General features: G+C 40.9%; 1 protein-coding gene across 1 annotated transcript; it reads left to right on the plus strand.

Annotated features, from left to right (window-relative positions):
* The first annotated feature begins 272 nt into the window (after positions 1-272).
* Positions 273-13,884, plus strand: si:ch211-152p11.4 (regulator of G-protein signaling 8). Its single transcript, XM_051068321.1, is given in 8 exon segments — positions 273-683; positions 2,884-3,130; positions 3,172-3,317; positions 3,319-3,528; positions 4,159-4,208; positions 4,556-4,689; positions 10,273-10,439; positions 11,666-13,884. Coding segments are annotated over 7 exon segments (981 nt in total). The 5' UTR covers positions 273-683; positions 2,884-3,027; the 3' UTR covers positions 11,837-13,884.
* The last annotated feature ends 218 nt before the right edge of the window (positions 13,885-14,102 follow it).

Below are 14,102 nucleotides of genomic sequence, written 5' to 3' on the forward strand. Positions count from 1 at the left end.
TGATTACGACTTATTATCATTATTATTATTGTTGTTGTTGTTATTACGGTAGAAAATGTTGTTGAAGAAGGCTACTGAAGATGCGATGGAATGCATTTTGTATTTTATCGTATTCCTCAGACTTTCATGTTAACACCACAGACTTTATGTCTTTATCAGAGTCACTGAGCGATTGCGTCTCCATCGATGAGATGTCGCGTGTTTTCTAGGACACACCTCACATGATGGTGTGTGTCTGTATGTGTGTGTGTGTGTGTGTGTGTGTGTGTATGTGCGTGCGTGTGTGTACGTCAGTCTGCAGGCGGCTCCTCTCAGAAGTGTCGGTCTCACGAACAAGTTGAGACAGAAGTGAAGGTGTGGCAGCAGTCATGAGGAGGAGGCATATTTGTGCCATTCAAGTGTCACGGTGGAAACTTCGTAGGACTTTTCCTGATGTCTATCTTCACTCCGCGAGCCTTTTGAGTTAATGTATGTGAGCATAATAGTGTTGTAGGAGGGGGGAGGTCTGAGGGGGGTGCGACTGAGCGAGCCGACAAGAAATCTGGACACAGAAGCGTCGCAGGTTGGATTTTGCTTTCTTTGGGGACCTGAATTGGTGCTGCTGGATTCCGAACCTTCAGTTCATGAGATCTGGCGAAACCCAACGATCTACCATGAAGAGAACTTAACTGCTGGTTGAACAGGTAAATATTTACTGGTAGTAATTGACCATAGCAGAGCGTTCCCACTCTGAATGTTTTAATGAGTCCAAATGTCAGCCAACTGTTGTTTTTCCCACTGCAGAGATGAAACTGAACTGGGTGACATGAGATGGATTGAAATTGACACAGTGGTAGCGTTCAGAACACCTCCCTATAAGCTGACAGTTTTGCTGTTAATAATTGTGATAACATCGACTGTGTTTATTTAATAATTTTTAGACAGTATATATAGACCTATATATATACACATGTATATATACCTTCTGCCAAAAAAAGCGTCAGTCAGAATTATAAGATACATAATGGAGATTGTAACTTTCTAAGTTAATACCTTGTGAAAAAAGCGAAAATGATCTAACTAAAGACAAATTTAGAAGTACAGAAATCCACCGGAAAAAAGAAAATGACTGATGAAAAGTTTGTAAATATAAAAAAAAAATACTCATGGCAAAATTATGATATAGTAAGTCAAAATATCTCATAATTTTCTTTTATTGTCATCATTTCTTGTCATCTGTTTTTTCTTAAGTTAGTACAAATGGGCTTAATTGGATACAAACTGGTTTGACTGTAATTTACATCAGCTTCCTGAATCTATAATTGATGTCCATATGCCCTCTCTTTTGCACTCTTTATTGTAGATCAAATTGTAAATGGAAAAAATTGCCATGTGTGCACACACCTTTGTATACAAGGTTCCACAATTCATATTGCATGTCAGAACAAAGACTAAGCCTTGAAGTTCAAGGAACTCTCTGTAGAACTCTGTGATAAAATTGTGCCAAGGCAGAGATCAGGACATAAAACCATTTCTTACGCTTTGAGTGATCCCTGGAGCACTGTGGCCTCAATACTTGTGAAATGGAAGAAGTTTGGAACTACCAGTACTCCTCTGGTAAATGGGCAAGAATGGCCTTGGTCAGGGAGGTGTCCAAGAACCCAAGAGTCACCCTTCCAGAGTTTCAGAATTCCTCTGCAGAGATGGGAGAGCCTGCCAATAGGGCAGCCATTTCAGCTGCACTCCATCAATCAGGCCTCAGTGGTAGCGTAGATACGTAGAAGCCAATTTGAGTAAGAGGCGTATGACATCTGCTTAGTGTTTGTTAGAATATAGAGAAGTCCCTGAAGACAACCTGCTCCAGAGTCTATGCAACCTGAAATTGGAGCGACAGTTCACCTTTCACTGTCACAGTGATGTGAAACATACAGGTAACACAAAAACTTACCCAAGAAGACTCCAAGCTCTAATTGCTGACAAAGGGGCTTCTACAAAGTACTGGATCAAAGGTCTGACTAATTTTGAGAGAGATTTAAGTTTTTGGTTTTAACAAACTTGTAAAAAAATATCCTAAAAACATATTTTAACTACACATTTTTTTTCTCACAAAATGGCAATTTTATCCATTTGAAATTAAATCAACAAGACAGTAAAATGTGCACAGTGCACACAGTGAAGAGGTCTGAATACTTTTCTGAAACTACTGTATGTTCTTTATGGTGTAGATTCCACAGTATATTGGAAGGATTTCTTTGACATTTTGCACAACACATCCAACATTGAGGTGGATGGATTGTAACAACAGAGGACCACATTAGGCTCTAGGGTCATTTGGCATCAGCATGAATCCAACCTGTCTTGTGTCAACAGTCCAGGCTGGGCCCTTAATAACAATCAATAAAGGTTTGAATGCCACAACCTTTTGAGTGTTTTTGCTTGACCATGTACATCCTTTAGTGGCCACAATTGGCTACTCTAATGGTTACTTCCAACATGATAGTGCACCATGTCACAAAGCAAAAGTCACCTCAGACTGGTTTCATGAACACAACAATCAATTAAGTGAACTTCAGTGGTCTCTCCAGTCACCAGATCTGAATCCAGTAGTGTGTTAGAACAGGAGATTGGCAGCATGAATGTGCAGCTGACAAATGAAATGATGTGATGCAATCATGTCAACATGGAGCAGAATCTCAGATGAAAGTTTCCAACATCTGGTGGAATCAATGTCGTTAAGAACTGAGGCTGTTTTGAGAGCAAAGGGAGAACCTACCCAGTATTACTGTGGTGTTCCCGATACAGTTCTGATGAGTGTAAAGTGAATTGAAACAGCAATGTTGGCCAGCTTATAGTTTCTGTAACCCATTTTTCTCTTTGTCCATTTTTCACTCTCCCCAACTACAGCCTCCTCTGCTTTATTCAGCAGGCTGTGCTTCACTGCATCTCTGATCTCTTCTCAACCCTTATTTCTGGCCTTTACTTGTCTTTTTCACTTTTTTGCAGCACTTCCTTTTTCCACCTTTCTCCATCACTTGTCATACAGCCACCATGCGTAGATTCAGCTCAGAGGGATCCCTCCTGGACCTTGACTTCCTTCCTTGGAAGAGGGTGGCACTGAAGAACCCAGATTATGAGAAGAACCAGGAGTCTGGTACCTACACACCTCACATGCAGGGAAAATGAGGTGTATAGGAGGTCAGCCTGTCTGAGTCCCATCATCCAAGGAGCCCTTAGCGAGTGCCAGCGAGGGCAGCAAGAGGGAGCTTGCTAAGGAGCACAGCATCAGTGTAGAGAACCTTAGCGAGCTTGGGAAACTGGAGAAGAGCCACCTAAGAGTGTGTGTCCATCAGTGAAGGCTGCAGAGCCTACAGTGACAGCCAGCTGGCCCCGGCCGCCCAGGGCAGCACCGAGAGCGTGGAGAGAGATGACCTGCCTCCCCCATCTCCTTCGTTGTCCTCCAATCCCTTCTCCTTCAAATTCCAGCACAGGCACCACCATAAACCCAAACTGTCAGCTGCTAAACTGCACCTCAAGAGTCTGTTTGGGCAGGTGGGACATTAATTAGGTTTCAGCCTGTACTGTGCATCAGCAATATAGCCAGGTTTAGGTAAATCTAATCTAGATTGTCCATATTAAAGGTTTGAAGCCCATTTGCACAAATCTTACCAAACATTACAGTTGGCTTTTTACACATTGAGCAGACACAGAGCAATGTTAGCATTCATTTGGAGTTGTGTTTCTGGCTAAAAAAGCCAGCCTGCTGTGGCTGGAACCATTGCAGTAAGAGTTGTGTGATTAAACCAAAACAATAACCCTTTGGCCTGGAAAACCACAACAATGAGCTGAACAAGACTACAAAAAAATTGGTTAATCTGAAGGCACCTGCAGAGTTTGTGATAATGCCTCTGTGGGTTCATCACTAAAAGGAACACTTTTCACATTGCACATTTGATCCGTTCTTAATAGAAATGTTGATTATAACTGCTTTAACTCAGCAGTTTAACATATCCTGGTCTGCTTATTGTGTTACCAGGCTCTTAGCCCTCATTGCTCTATCTTGTGTGGAGGTTTACACCTAGTTCTATGTCAAAGTGAAACCTGAAGGATTTACATTTATTGGGATTTCAGAGAGTTCAGCAAGTGGCAGATATTCACTTGACTTTGTGTTTTCTGTTTCAGAGTCCTCATTCCTCAAACTCCAACCTGTCCAATGCAGAACAAAAAGACAGGTGAGGATCCTGTATATTTTCTGTTAACTTTCTGTGCTGTTAATTGTTGCTAATTGGCGATCTTATATCCCACATAAAATAATGCAACTGTTAAAATGTGTCTAGCACACTCAAGACTTTAATTTGCCGTATTAGACTGACACCTAATGTCTAAAAATGAAATCTATTTGATCATAACGGTGACTGTATTATTTCATCTTAGCCTTATTAGATTGTCGTGAAACTACATGTTGTCCCAATGTTGGTTTTAAGAATCCTCTGAGATGTGATGACAGCATTATCTTTTGGTACAATCTCTCACTGATGTTTGCTGCCTCTTCCTGTCCTTTTGTGGTCCTGGTCCAAAGCGCTAAAGAGAGGAGGTCTCGCTTGCTCTTCATGCGTCAGTGGAGTCAGGTGGGCCATAGTAAGAAGAGTAAGATCAGTCGAGAAGAGCTGGAAAAATGGGCAGAGTCCCTGAACGCCTTGCTGGCCAGTCAAAGTAAGGTCTTGTTTTTATATTTTTTGGTGGGGAGAGTGGGAATTGATTAACTTTATTATTTCCTCGTAAATTTCAGAGATATTAGGTGGCATTACAGACGTCTGGAGTTGTGAATCTGGATAACTTCTCAACTGCACTTTTGTCCTATTAGAAGTTTGTTAGGGGCTGAGGTTGGCAGTGTCATCTGATCTGGTTTGTCTGTTGGTCCATCACAAGCTTTGAATAAGAAGACAGTATCTCAAAATTTTCTGAAAGCGTTGGTACTCTTCCACTTAAAAAAGAAAAACCACAATTTTCTATGAAGCTGAAAATGACAAAAGTAATTCGCAACCACTATTCCCTGTTCCATATTTAATAGAACATACATTTTGTTTTTTATTTTCAATGTAACATGTTATTTTGAGTAGTTCAACACATGAAAATGGCATGGACATACATACAACATATATTTAAGCAAACACCAGATTTTTTAAATGTTATTCTCTTAAAAGTGTGATATTCCTCGGTATTCTTCTATAGAGCTGATGTGGGTTGTCTGGGCTCTGTTGGGCCTTGATCTTGGAGGTCACCCTGTATTTTTGTACAGAAACTCTTCTGTTTGGAGTAGATGAAGGCCATTAATACCTGGTCGGACCACAATAGCAGCAATAGCAGGAGAAAAATAATTTTGGCGTACTGGGAAAGAAGGTGGTGATGGAAGCTTGGTGATATAAGTGACTTATTGCACTCTTAGTTTCTAAACAAACAGTAGGTTAGCACAGGGCATTCGAGCAAATGGAGAGAAGTGCTGGTGAGATTCTGAATTGTGTAACTCATGGCATGGATTTTACTGATGGTGCTGCAGAGCGATGGTTTGATGAGCTGGTCCCCTTATTGTTTTTTGTATGTGTCCAGAGCATGCCTAGTGACATTAAATCCATTATAAGGATGGAAACATTTGGCGGCAATAATGACAATAAAGGCAGCAATGTGCCAATAAAAAAAGAGGAAGGAGAAGACCCTTGGCTAATGTAAACAATCAAGGCTTTAAAAGATACAGTAGGTTTTTCAAATTCTTTATGAAGTGGGAAATTCAACATATTTACATAAGGCTTAAGACACAATACACAAAATGTATTTTGCTTTATAGCAATGAAAACTCCACAGGGTACCTTTAACTGATGTTAGACATTTTTTTTTATCCCCGCACTTTTCATCAAGCTTCTGACCTGAACTCTACACCCTGGCATTTAACTGACAGGCCACTCCTGCCTTGGGGAAATGTTTGAAACTAAAAGTCAAATCTGTCTCAAGTTCACCCTGGTTTTATCTGAACTCACAAGTTACTGAGGTGATGTTGACATCTGAGTTGACGTCACTGGTTACTGTGTGCTGTGTAATAAAGCTAAAAAAAACAGCACTTCCCCTGGCTGTACTGCTTCTATGAATAGATCAGATAGTAAACACCAAGATGTATAAATCACTGCAATAACAGTCTGTCTAAACGTCTCCTCCAGCAAGAGGATGTTTGACCAGTCAGACATTAACATGAATTATGGTTACAACATTGTACGACTATAGGAAACCTGCATGTCCACACAGGTAGATTCCATAAGCAGTGTGTTTCATGATTCACTGGTGTATTCTACTTACCTCCAGTGTCTAATGACATACTCATGTTGTCACCCATATCACCAATATCAGTACAGGCCTTGATTACACTCTGATAATAGTCAGCACTACAAGATATTTTGGATGCCACAGAATGTTTCCATTCGTGTCTGTGCTTTGGAGATTACAATGTTTCTGAATGTGGAAGCCCATCTCTCACAAGTGACATACTTAACATTACTGCTGATCATTTCCGAGACCTTGCTCTGATATTTTACCTGTTTGAATGCACTTTTCATACCTACCTACAGGCCTCCATTCATTTCACCACAGTATGAAGAATAAGTTGCTGAAACTTTAGACTTGCTTGAGCCACAGTGCTAGACTTTAAAGGGGTAATATCAAACATCAGCAGAACACTTTTATCAGCCAACACGGTATAACATCAGTGTATTGTGATGGAAAAACTGGAATATGCTTTCTCTAACCAGATGGGTATGAAGCCATTTACAGTCCTTTCAACCACTCAAAACGCTTCACACTACAGATCACATTCACCCATTCACACACACATTCATACAGCACTTGTCTATACATGTGCTTTCTAACACAGACACGCACATTCACACACCGATGACACACACATCAGAGACAATTTTGGGGTTCAGTATCTTGCCCAAGGATACTTTGGCATGCGGACTGGAGGAGCTGGGAATCGAACCACCGAACCCCAAGGTCTAGACACAAAGAAAGAAAAAGAAAAGCCATCAGCAGAACCACATCCTATAAGTAATGCCGTTATATAGGCTCACCATAGGCGTCGCCAGACCCCTTCGACTGGGGTACATGCCCCGGCATAAATGAGCTGTGCCCCAGTATAAATGCCATGATTGATTCTCAACAACAATAAATGTTTATCATTGCATTAATTCAAATAATTAAGGCATACTGATGGGAAAAGTACAGATGTATTTCTACTCAAATGTGTAGCAAGACTGTTGACTCCAAATAGAAGCTATAGCCTCTGTGGACATTCTGTACATCAGTGCATGTCAGTGTGTTCGAGCAGCAGGTGAACTACAACACACACACACCTTCCCCATGTGTCTGTTTGTGGTGGGGGGCTCTGTTTGTGGCAGTACAGCTTTATGGCAAGCAACGCCCCTGGGGCTTACTCCCTTTAACTAACTTGTTATGTGTTGTAAGCTAAGTAATGTACTGTCTATTCACAAGCCAATCTGCTCTGATTTAGTACTGGCTCAGTGCAGCTCACAATAATGCATCTACTTACAAGAGAAGAGCATGGGCAACATTTTATCTCTTAACAGTCTCTTGTAATATTAGTCCAATCTGAATGGGACATTTGACCACAATAAAAACAGAAATGATGTTCAGTGATGTTCTCTACCAGTTGAGTTTCAGACTCAAGGGAAATGAATGAAAGTGAATGGCTGGCCGGAAGACTAGAAAAACACATTCATTAATCAAAACCACTGTTGTATGTTTGGAAATTGGTCATCAGTTTACATGACTGGTAGTAAATGGGCTAACTGGTACATTGTTATGTTCCTCTAGGTGAGAGGAATGGGTATACAGTATGAGATAAAGGTGGGGTTATGCTTGAACAGAATAGTTACAGTAGTTGCACAATGATGAGATCAAGATCAAGTGTGTGTGTGTGTGTGTGTGTGTGTGTGTTGGTCACAAATCAAAGTATCTCACTAATCAAGTAGTACCTGATGGTAGTGCTGGATGAAAAGTCAGAGGATCGCCAAAGTTATTACAGTTCATCCTGATGGAATTTCTGAAGTAGATTACATGGTAATTCATCTAATGTCTGTAGAGACATTTCACTCCAAAGATAGATATCAATCTCATGATGGTACCAGAGGTAAAGTCAGGGAATCATCAAAATCATTAGGCTTCTTCATCTGGGAACCAGGGATATCTGAACCAAATGTCATGGCAACCTATCCAATAGTTGTTAAGATACGTAAGTCTGAATCAAAGTGGTGGACAGACAGACAGACAGACAGAATGTGGCTAAAAATGTTGCCAAAATGCATCTGTAGCACTGTAGCATGTTAAATAAATAAACTCCATTTCAACAGCAAAACACCTCTGACAGAACTGGACCATCTGCCTGGACTGGTTGGGTTGAAAGGGGAGAAACAGTGGAGAGAGGGGAAGAGAGAGGAGAGACAGACCAGGAGCAGCTGTATATACAGCATTGTCAGACCATTATTATGATAATTATAATAATAGTAACATTAACAATGATGGTGGCACCAATGATAGAAAGTATTAATAATAATAATAATAATACAATTATAATGAGTGGTGGTGGCAGATCCAGCCTGATGTACCTGTGGAATAAGGAATGAAATACAGGGTTAATGACAGGGTGGTGTGATATAAATGCATAGGGAGAGGGAGATAGAGAGACGTGTGAAGTGCTCAGTGTATCATGGGAGTTCCCCCAGCTGTTGACTATAGCCTATAGCAGCATAACTAAGGGATGGTTCAGGGCTCACATGAACTAGCAATAACTGAGCTTCATAAAAGAGGAAAGTTTTAAGATGACCTTAAATGTAGAGAAGGTGTTGGGCCCCTGGACCCACACTAGCTGGTTCCACAGAACAGGAGTTTGATTGTTGAAACTGTCCCCTATTCTACCCTCGGAGACAGTAGGAACATCAGCAAACGTGCATTTTGAAAGCAAAGTGATATATTGGGATAACAGGGTACTATGATGTCTTAAAGATACAGTGGAGCTTGGCATTGTACATAAAGTGATGGATTATTTTGAATTTATTTCTGGATTTTAAAGGAACCAGTGCAGTGACGCTAATAAGGGAGAAATATGAGCTCTTTTTCTAGTTCCTGTCAGTACTTTCACAGACTTGTTGGGACATGCAGATAACAAGGAATTACAGTAGTTCGTATAGACATAAACAAATGCATGGAGTTTTTCAGCATCCTTTTGAGTCCGGATGTTTTTGACTACACAGGTGGGAGAAGGCTGGCCAATGTGTATATGTAATGTGTCAAATAAAAATATGTTTAATGGAAATACATGCAATACATACATATAGAACCAAAAACAGCATGTTTGGTCTGTCTGTCAGTACTTCCCTATTGTGGTTTTTAACAAGCGATGCTCAAACAAAATGGAATAGTGCATTTGTTGGGGACTGTTTTCAGCGGTGGACTAATCCAAATTTGGTGCTGTATTTGTGGCAGGACAGGGTGGGTGAGATTGTGTGAAAATACAGTGTGTGTGGTCATTGTAATGACAGGCCATGTCTCCCAGTCTAACAATATGGCTCATTTACATGTTTTTAGTAGTTTTTGGACAAGAATGGAGCTCTATGGCACAGACCAATAAATTATATCAGGATACACACAGTACTTGTTAGTAGAATACATTCCGGTGTTGGTTTGGCTCTGCACGTTACAGACTTTCTTTTCTGTTTTGACATTTTATCTTATTTGAAGTTGAGTTGTAAGGAGCTGATTGGTGCAGTTGTACGTCAGTCATGTCGTTTGTTTTGGTAACTCACAGAGCTTGGCTAAGGGCTGATTTCAGCACTCTGTGTGACTTGGCCTCCTTATCAGTGCCATGCTAAATTGCAATGCTGTCTTCTACAGCTGACGTGTGTGAACTGTGACATGTTGTATGTGTTGTATCAGCAGTTTGAAGCCTTCGTCTGCACAAAGCAGTCAATCATGTTTTACACCTCAGACTAAAAGTGAGCCGTGGCTCAAAGTCTAGTAGTGAGACAGCTTGTGTAGAGATGATGGGTGTGGGCCAAGTTTTTACAATGAACATGAACTTTGCTGCTTGCAATATTTGTGTGTCTGTCATCTCCTAATTAGGCCTGAGGGGTTGCTATTCCAGTGTAATGTGTGTGGGTGTCCTCTTGAAACATGCGTAATGTGATGTTGCATGGTGAGTGAGGAAAGCCCCACTTACCCTCCTCTTCCTCTCAGCTGGTGTTTCAGTTTTTGCTGCATTCCTGCGCTCTGAGTTCAGTGAAGAGAATCTGCAGTTCTATCTGGCCTGTGAGCAGTACAAACACTCATCCAACAACTTCAGCCTGCAGAGGAGGGCCAAGGACATCTGCAACACCTACATCCAACCAGGTGCTCCCCGGGAGGTATACACCTGCTTTTATATTCAATCTCACTGCACTCTGTAAAAGTTAAACTGTGCAACCTGAAACGGGAGGTGTAATTCAAGTCTGGTCATATATCTACCTACCTACCTTTTTTTTTAACATTAAATTATTGTTTCAATTATATTTCAACTATTTTATTACTGTGTCCCTCGTCCAAACAGTGTGCCATGTATGTTTTGGATGCCTCTTGTGTTTTCAGAAGCTTGTGTGGGCGGTTCAAGTTTAACGTCACAGCATAACATCAATGGCTTCATTCATGTGAGCCTTTTTCCAAGAGTTCAACCAGAGTAAACATCTCTGGTGTAAACGCCTTAATTGCAAGATTTTTTTGTAATTCAATCCCCAATTAACCAGGAGATCCCCTGCTATACTGAAAGCTTCTTTTTACAGTGTCTTGGCAAATTACCAGCTCACAAAATAAAATGGATAAGGTGTAAAGTATTTGAAGTATTGGAAAGTATTTGACCAGACAGTAATTAAGTATATTAAGCAATGGCCAAAAGTTTTTTAAAAAAAAGATCTCATAAGAGTTTAATGTCGAAAAGCTCATGTGGATTGTTTTTTGTTCAGATAATGACAGGGACCAAACAACCTAGCAACTGCCATCCAGCTCTGATTCAAATGTTGCTAAATTCTGATTGGTGCATGAACTTATGTGACATCATCCTTCTCCCAGATGAGCCTCTGTGGAAAAACACCAAAATTGTTCCACCTTTGTCACAAAGTAGTATTCATGTGGGATCCCAGTGCTAACAGTAGCAGGCTATTTGAGAAAAATAAATTAGATTTTAGGGCCTTTAGAAGTTGCCATTCCGTGACCTGGTTGAGGGTGCGGTGTAATATAACCATTGAACTGCTGAGTTAAAATTAGCCTCCATAAATTAGACAAAGTAAGGCTGTAGCTGCAAAACCTCTCAGTGTAGTCTGAGTGTTTTATAATCTGTTAACTCTTCATTCGTAAGTGAAAGACTGTGTTATTTCATCTTTCAAAAGTTAAACATTAAAACTTAAAACCTTGCACAATCTAATCAGCAGGGTATATTGAGTAAATTACTAAAAATAATTCAGAAAAATCAGTAGTGAGACAATCAGAAAGACTGGAAACAAGTAAACAGCTAATCCAATATAAATTGCTGTGGTCGATACTTAAGCTGGAATTGACATTTTAATGAGTGTAGTGCAATCACTGTGTCGTCTTATTGTAGGTGAACCTGGACAGTAAGACCAGAGATCTGACCATCCAACTGCTGCAGGCTCCCTCTCACACCTCTCTGTCCCACGCACAGAAACGCATCTATTCGCTTCTGGACACAGACTGTTATCCCCGCTTCCTCCAGTCCAACATCTACCTCTCCTTACTCCGAGAGGCTGACTAGAAACCACATGTTGATGACATCCCTGGACTCAGGAGGAGGAAGGACTTCAGTGGTTTCCTGTTGCAAATTTCCACATTAACACTGTAGATCATAAAACTAAATATGTCTTCAAAAGATACAGATGATCTGTAGGAAGTTTGTGTGAAAAAATATATCTAGAATATACACTGATCAGCAACAACATTAAAACCACTTGCATAATATTGTGTAGGTCCTCCTGTGTGTCGCTAAAACAGCTCTGACCCGTCAGGGCATCGACACGGGACCTCTGAGGGTGTCCTGTGGTGTCTGGCACTGGGATATTTGCAGCGGATCCTTTGGTCCTGTGGGTTGCAGGGTGGGGCCTCAACATCTGGTTTGTTCTGGTGCATCCCACAGATGTCCAATCAGATTTGGATCTGTGGGATTTGGAGGTCAGGTCAACACATTGGGCTCTTTGTCGTGTTCCTTTGTCCTGCCATTTCTGAGCAGTTTCTGTGGTGTGGTGGGAGCACCGTCCTGCTGGGTGAGGCCCCTGCCATTGGGGAGTGCATTTGCCATGGGGAGGTGTGCTTGGTCTACAACAATGTTAAATTGGGCATTGGCATGTATCAAAGTAACATCCAGATGAATATCAGGCCCCAAGGTTTCCCAGCAGAACTTTGTATTGTAAAGAGATGATCAATGTTATTCACTTCACCTGTCAGTGGTTTTAATGTTGTGGCTGATCAGTGTATATGTTGATACCCAGTGGACACTGTGTGTAGAAATGTATCAGTTAAATTAGTGGATCAGTATTTTGGGGAATGAGTTCAGTGAGATATTCAGATTGATATCTACATGTCATGTCTGTGTTCATTACTAACCTAGAGTCAGTCTATCTTAGTTTAAAGACTGGAAGCAGGTGGCTGGTTCTGTCAAAAGTTCAAAAGTCTAACAATCAGCACTTATGAAGCTGAATTATTTATACATTACATGTTCTCTTTTGAGCCTTGTCATCACACCAGGTTGTTGTCAGGTTTGGTGCCATTGGACCTGTGCAGAGACCAAAATCTGTGCTAACTGACCCTATCTGCCAATCTGTACTTTTTACTAATGGGGGCTGGGTGGAGGTAAACAAGGCACCATTTATGCAGTGACAGCTTACATAAATCAGCATAATAGCACTTAAGGGTTGGATGGGTGTTTGGGGGTTGGGGGTTGGGGCACAACATGGATGGATGGCTTGTCCAGAAATGAAACTGCAAACCCTCCCTCCTTTTTACATGTCATCTGTTTGTGTACAGATTAAACAAATGTGATACAGCACGTTAATTGTAGCATTTAAGGGTTGGTAGGTGCATATTTTTAACTTTGGGGAGGAGAGTTTGTGTTAACTGTTTCCCCCTGCTTCCAGTCTTTATGCTAAGATAACCATGTCCTGACTTCAGGGTTGGGACACAGAAATCCTCTCATCCTGCTTTTTGAAAAAAAAAGAAGAAAACTATTATTTCTTAGGATGTAAATATATTCTTTATTTGACTTCCTGTTGGGTTTGAGCTGTAGCAGGAGCTACATTTGGCCCCAAGAGTTTGGAAAAATAGACGAGGCAGTTTTCTTTCCCCTCACTTTACATGACCCATGAAACTATGCAGCTCTCATTTTAATCATTAAACATCCTCCTTGTAAGCAGCTCATGTCCCCATGGTCCAATAAGCTCAGCCTGAGTTTCCTCTGCTGACAGAGAGGAAAAACAAGTTCAACAAGAATGAGCTCTTTACTGAAAAGGTCAGAGTACTACGTGAGTTGACTTGTATGGCAAAGGTGGGAAACTTGAGCAAATTGACTCTGACAGGTAAAATGACTACAGAGCTACAGGGAAGTTGAATTCAGTCTACCCCTAAATACTCAATATAATAGCTTCAGTAAACAACTGGTAATTGAAGTAGGTTATTTTTCAGAAGTATTTTGAGTAGCATTTCCTTGAATGTTGCTGTTAATATTTAAACACCCGGAGCATAAAGGAACAGAGAATAGCATGAGTGTTTGAGTTTTTTTTCTTTAGAAAATAATAAAATCCAGTCTTTCTATGTGTCTGTTGATTCTTCAGTGGTCATACAGAAACAGAGACAGAGATGAGTATTCAGCTGTGGATTCAGAGCAGCAGTTGCAGTATGTGTGGAGGCAGGGTTGCTCATGCAGAAGTTGCTGGGATACTTTGCCAAATGGAGAGACATGCAGACTGTGTCATGGACTGATGAAATGCTGCACTGCAGCCTGTTGGTTCAAGACTTAAACCAACCTCCTG

Source organism: Lates calcarifer, unplaced genomic scaffold (assembly GCF_001640805.2).
Source record: "Lates calcarifer isolate ASB-BC8 unplaced genomic scaffold, TLL_Latcal_v3 _unitig_4112_quiver_405, whole genome shotgun sequence".
NCBI lineage: Eukaryota > Metazoa > Chordata > Actinopteri > Centropomidae > Lates > Lates calcarifer.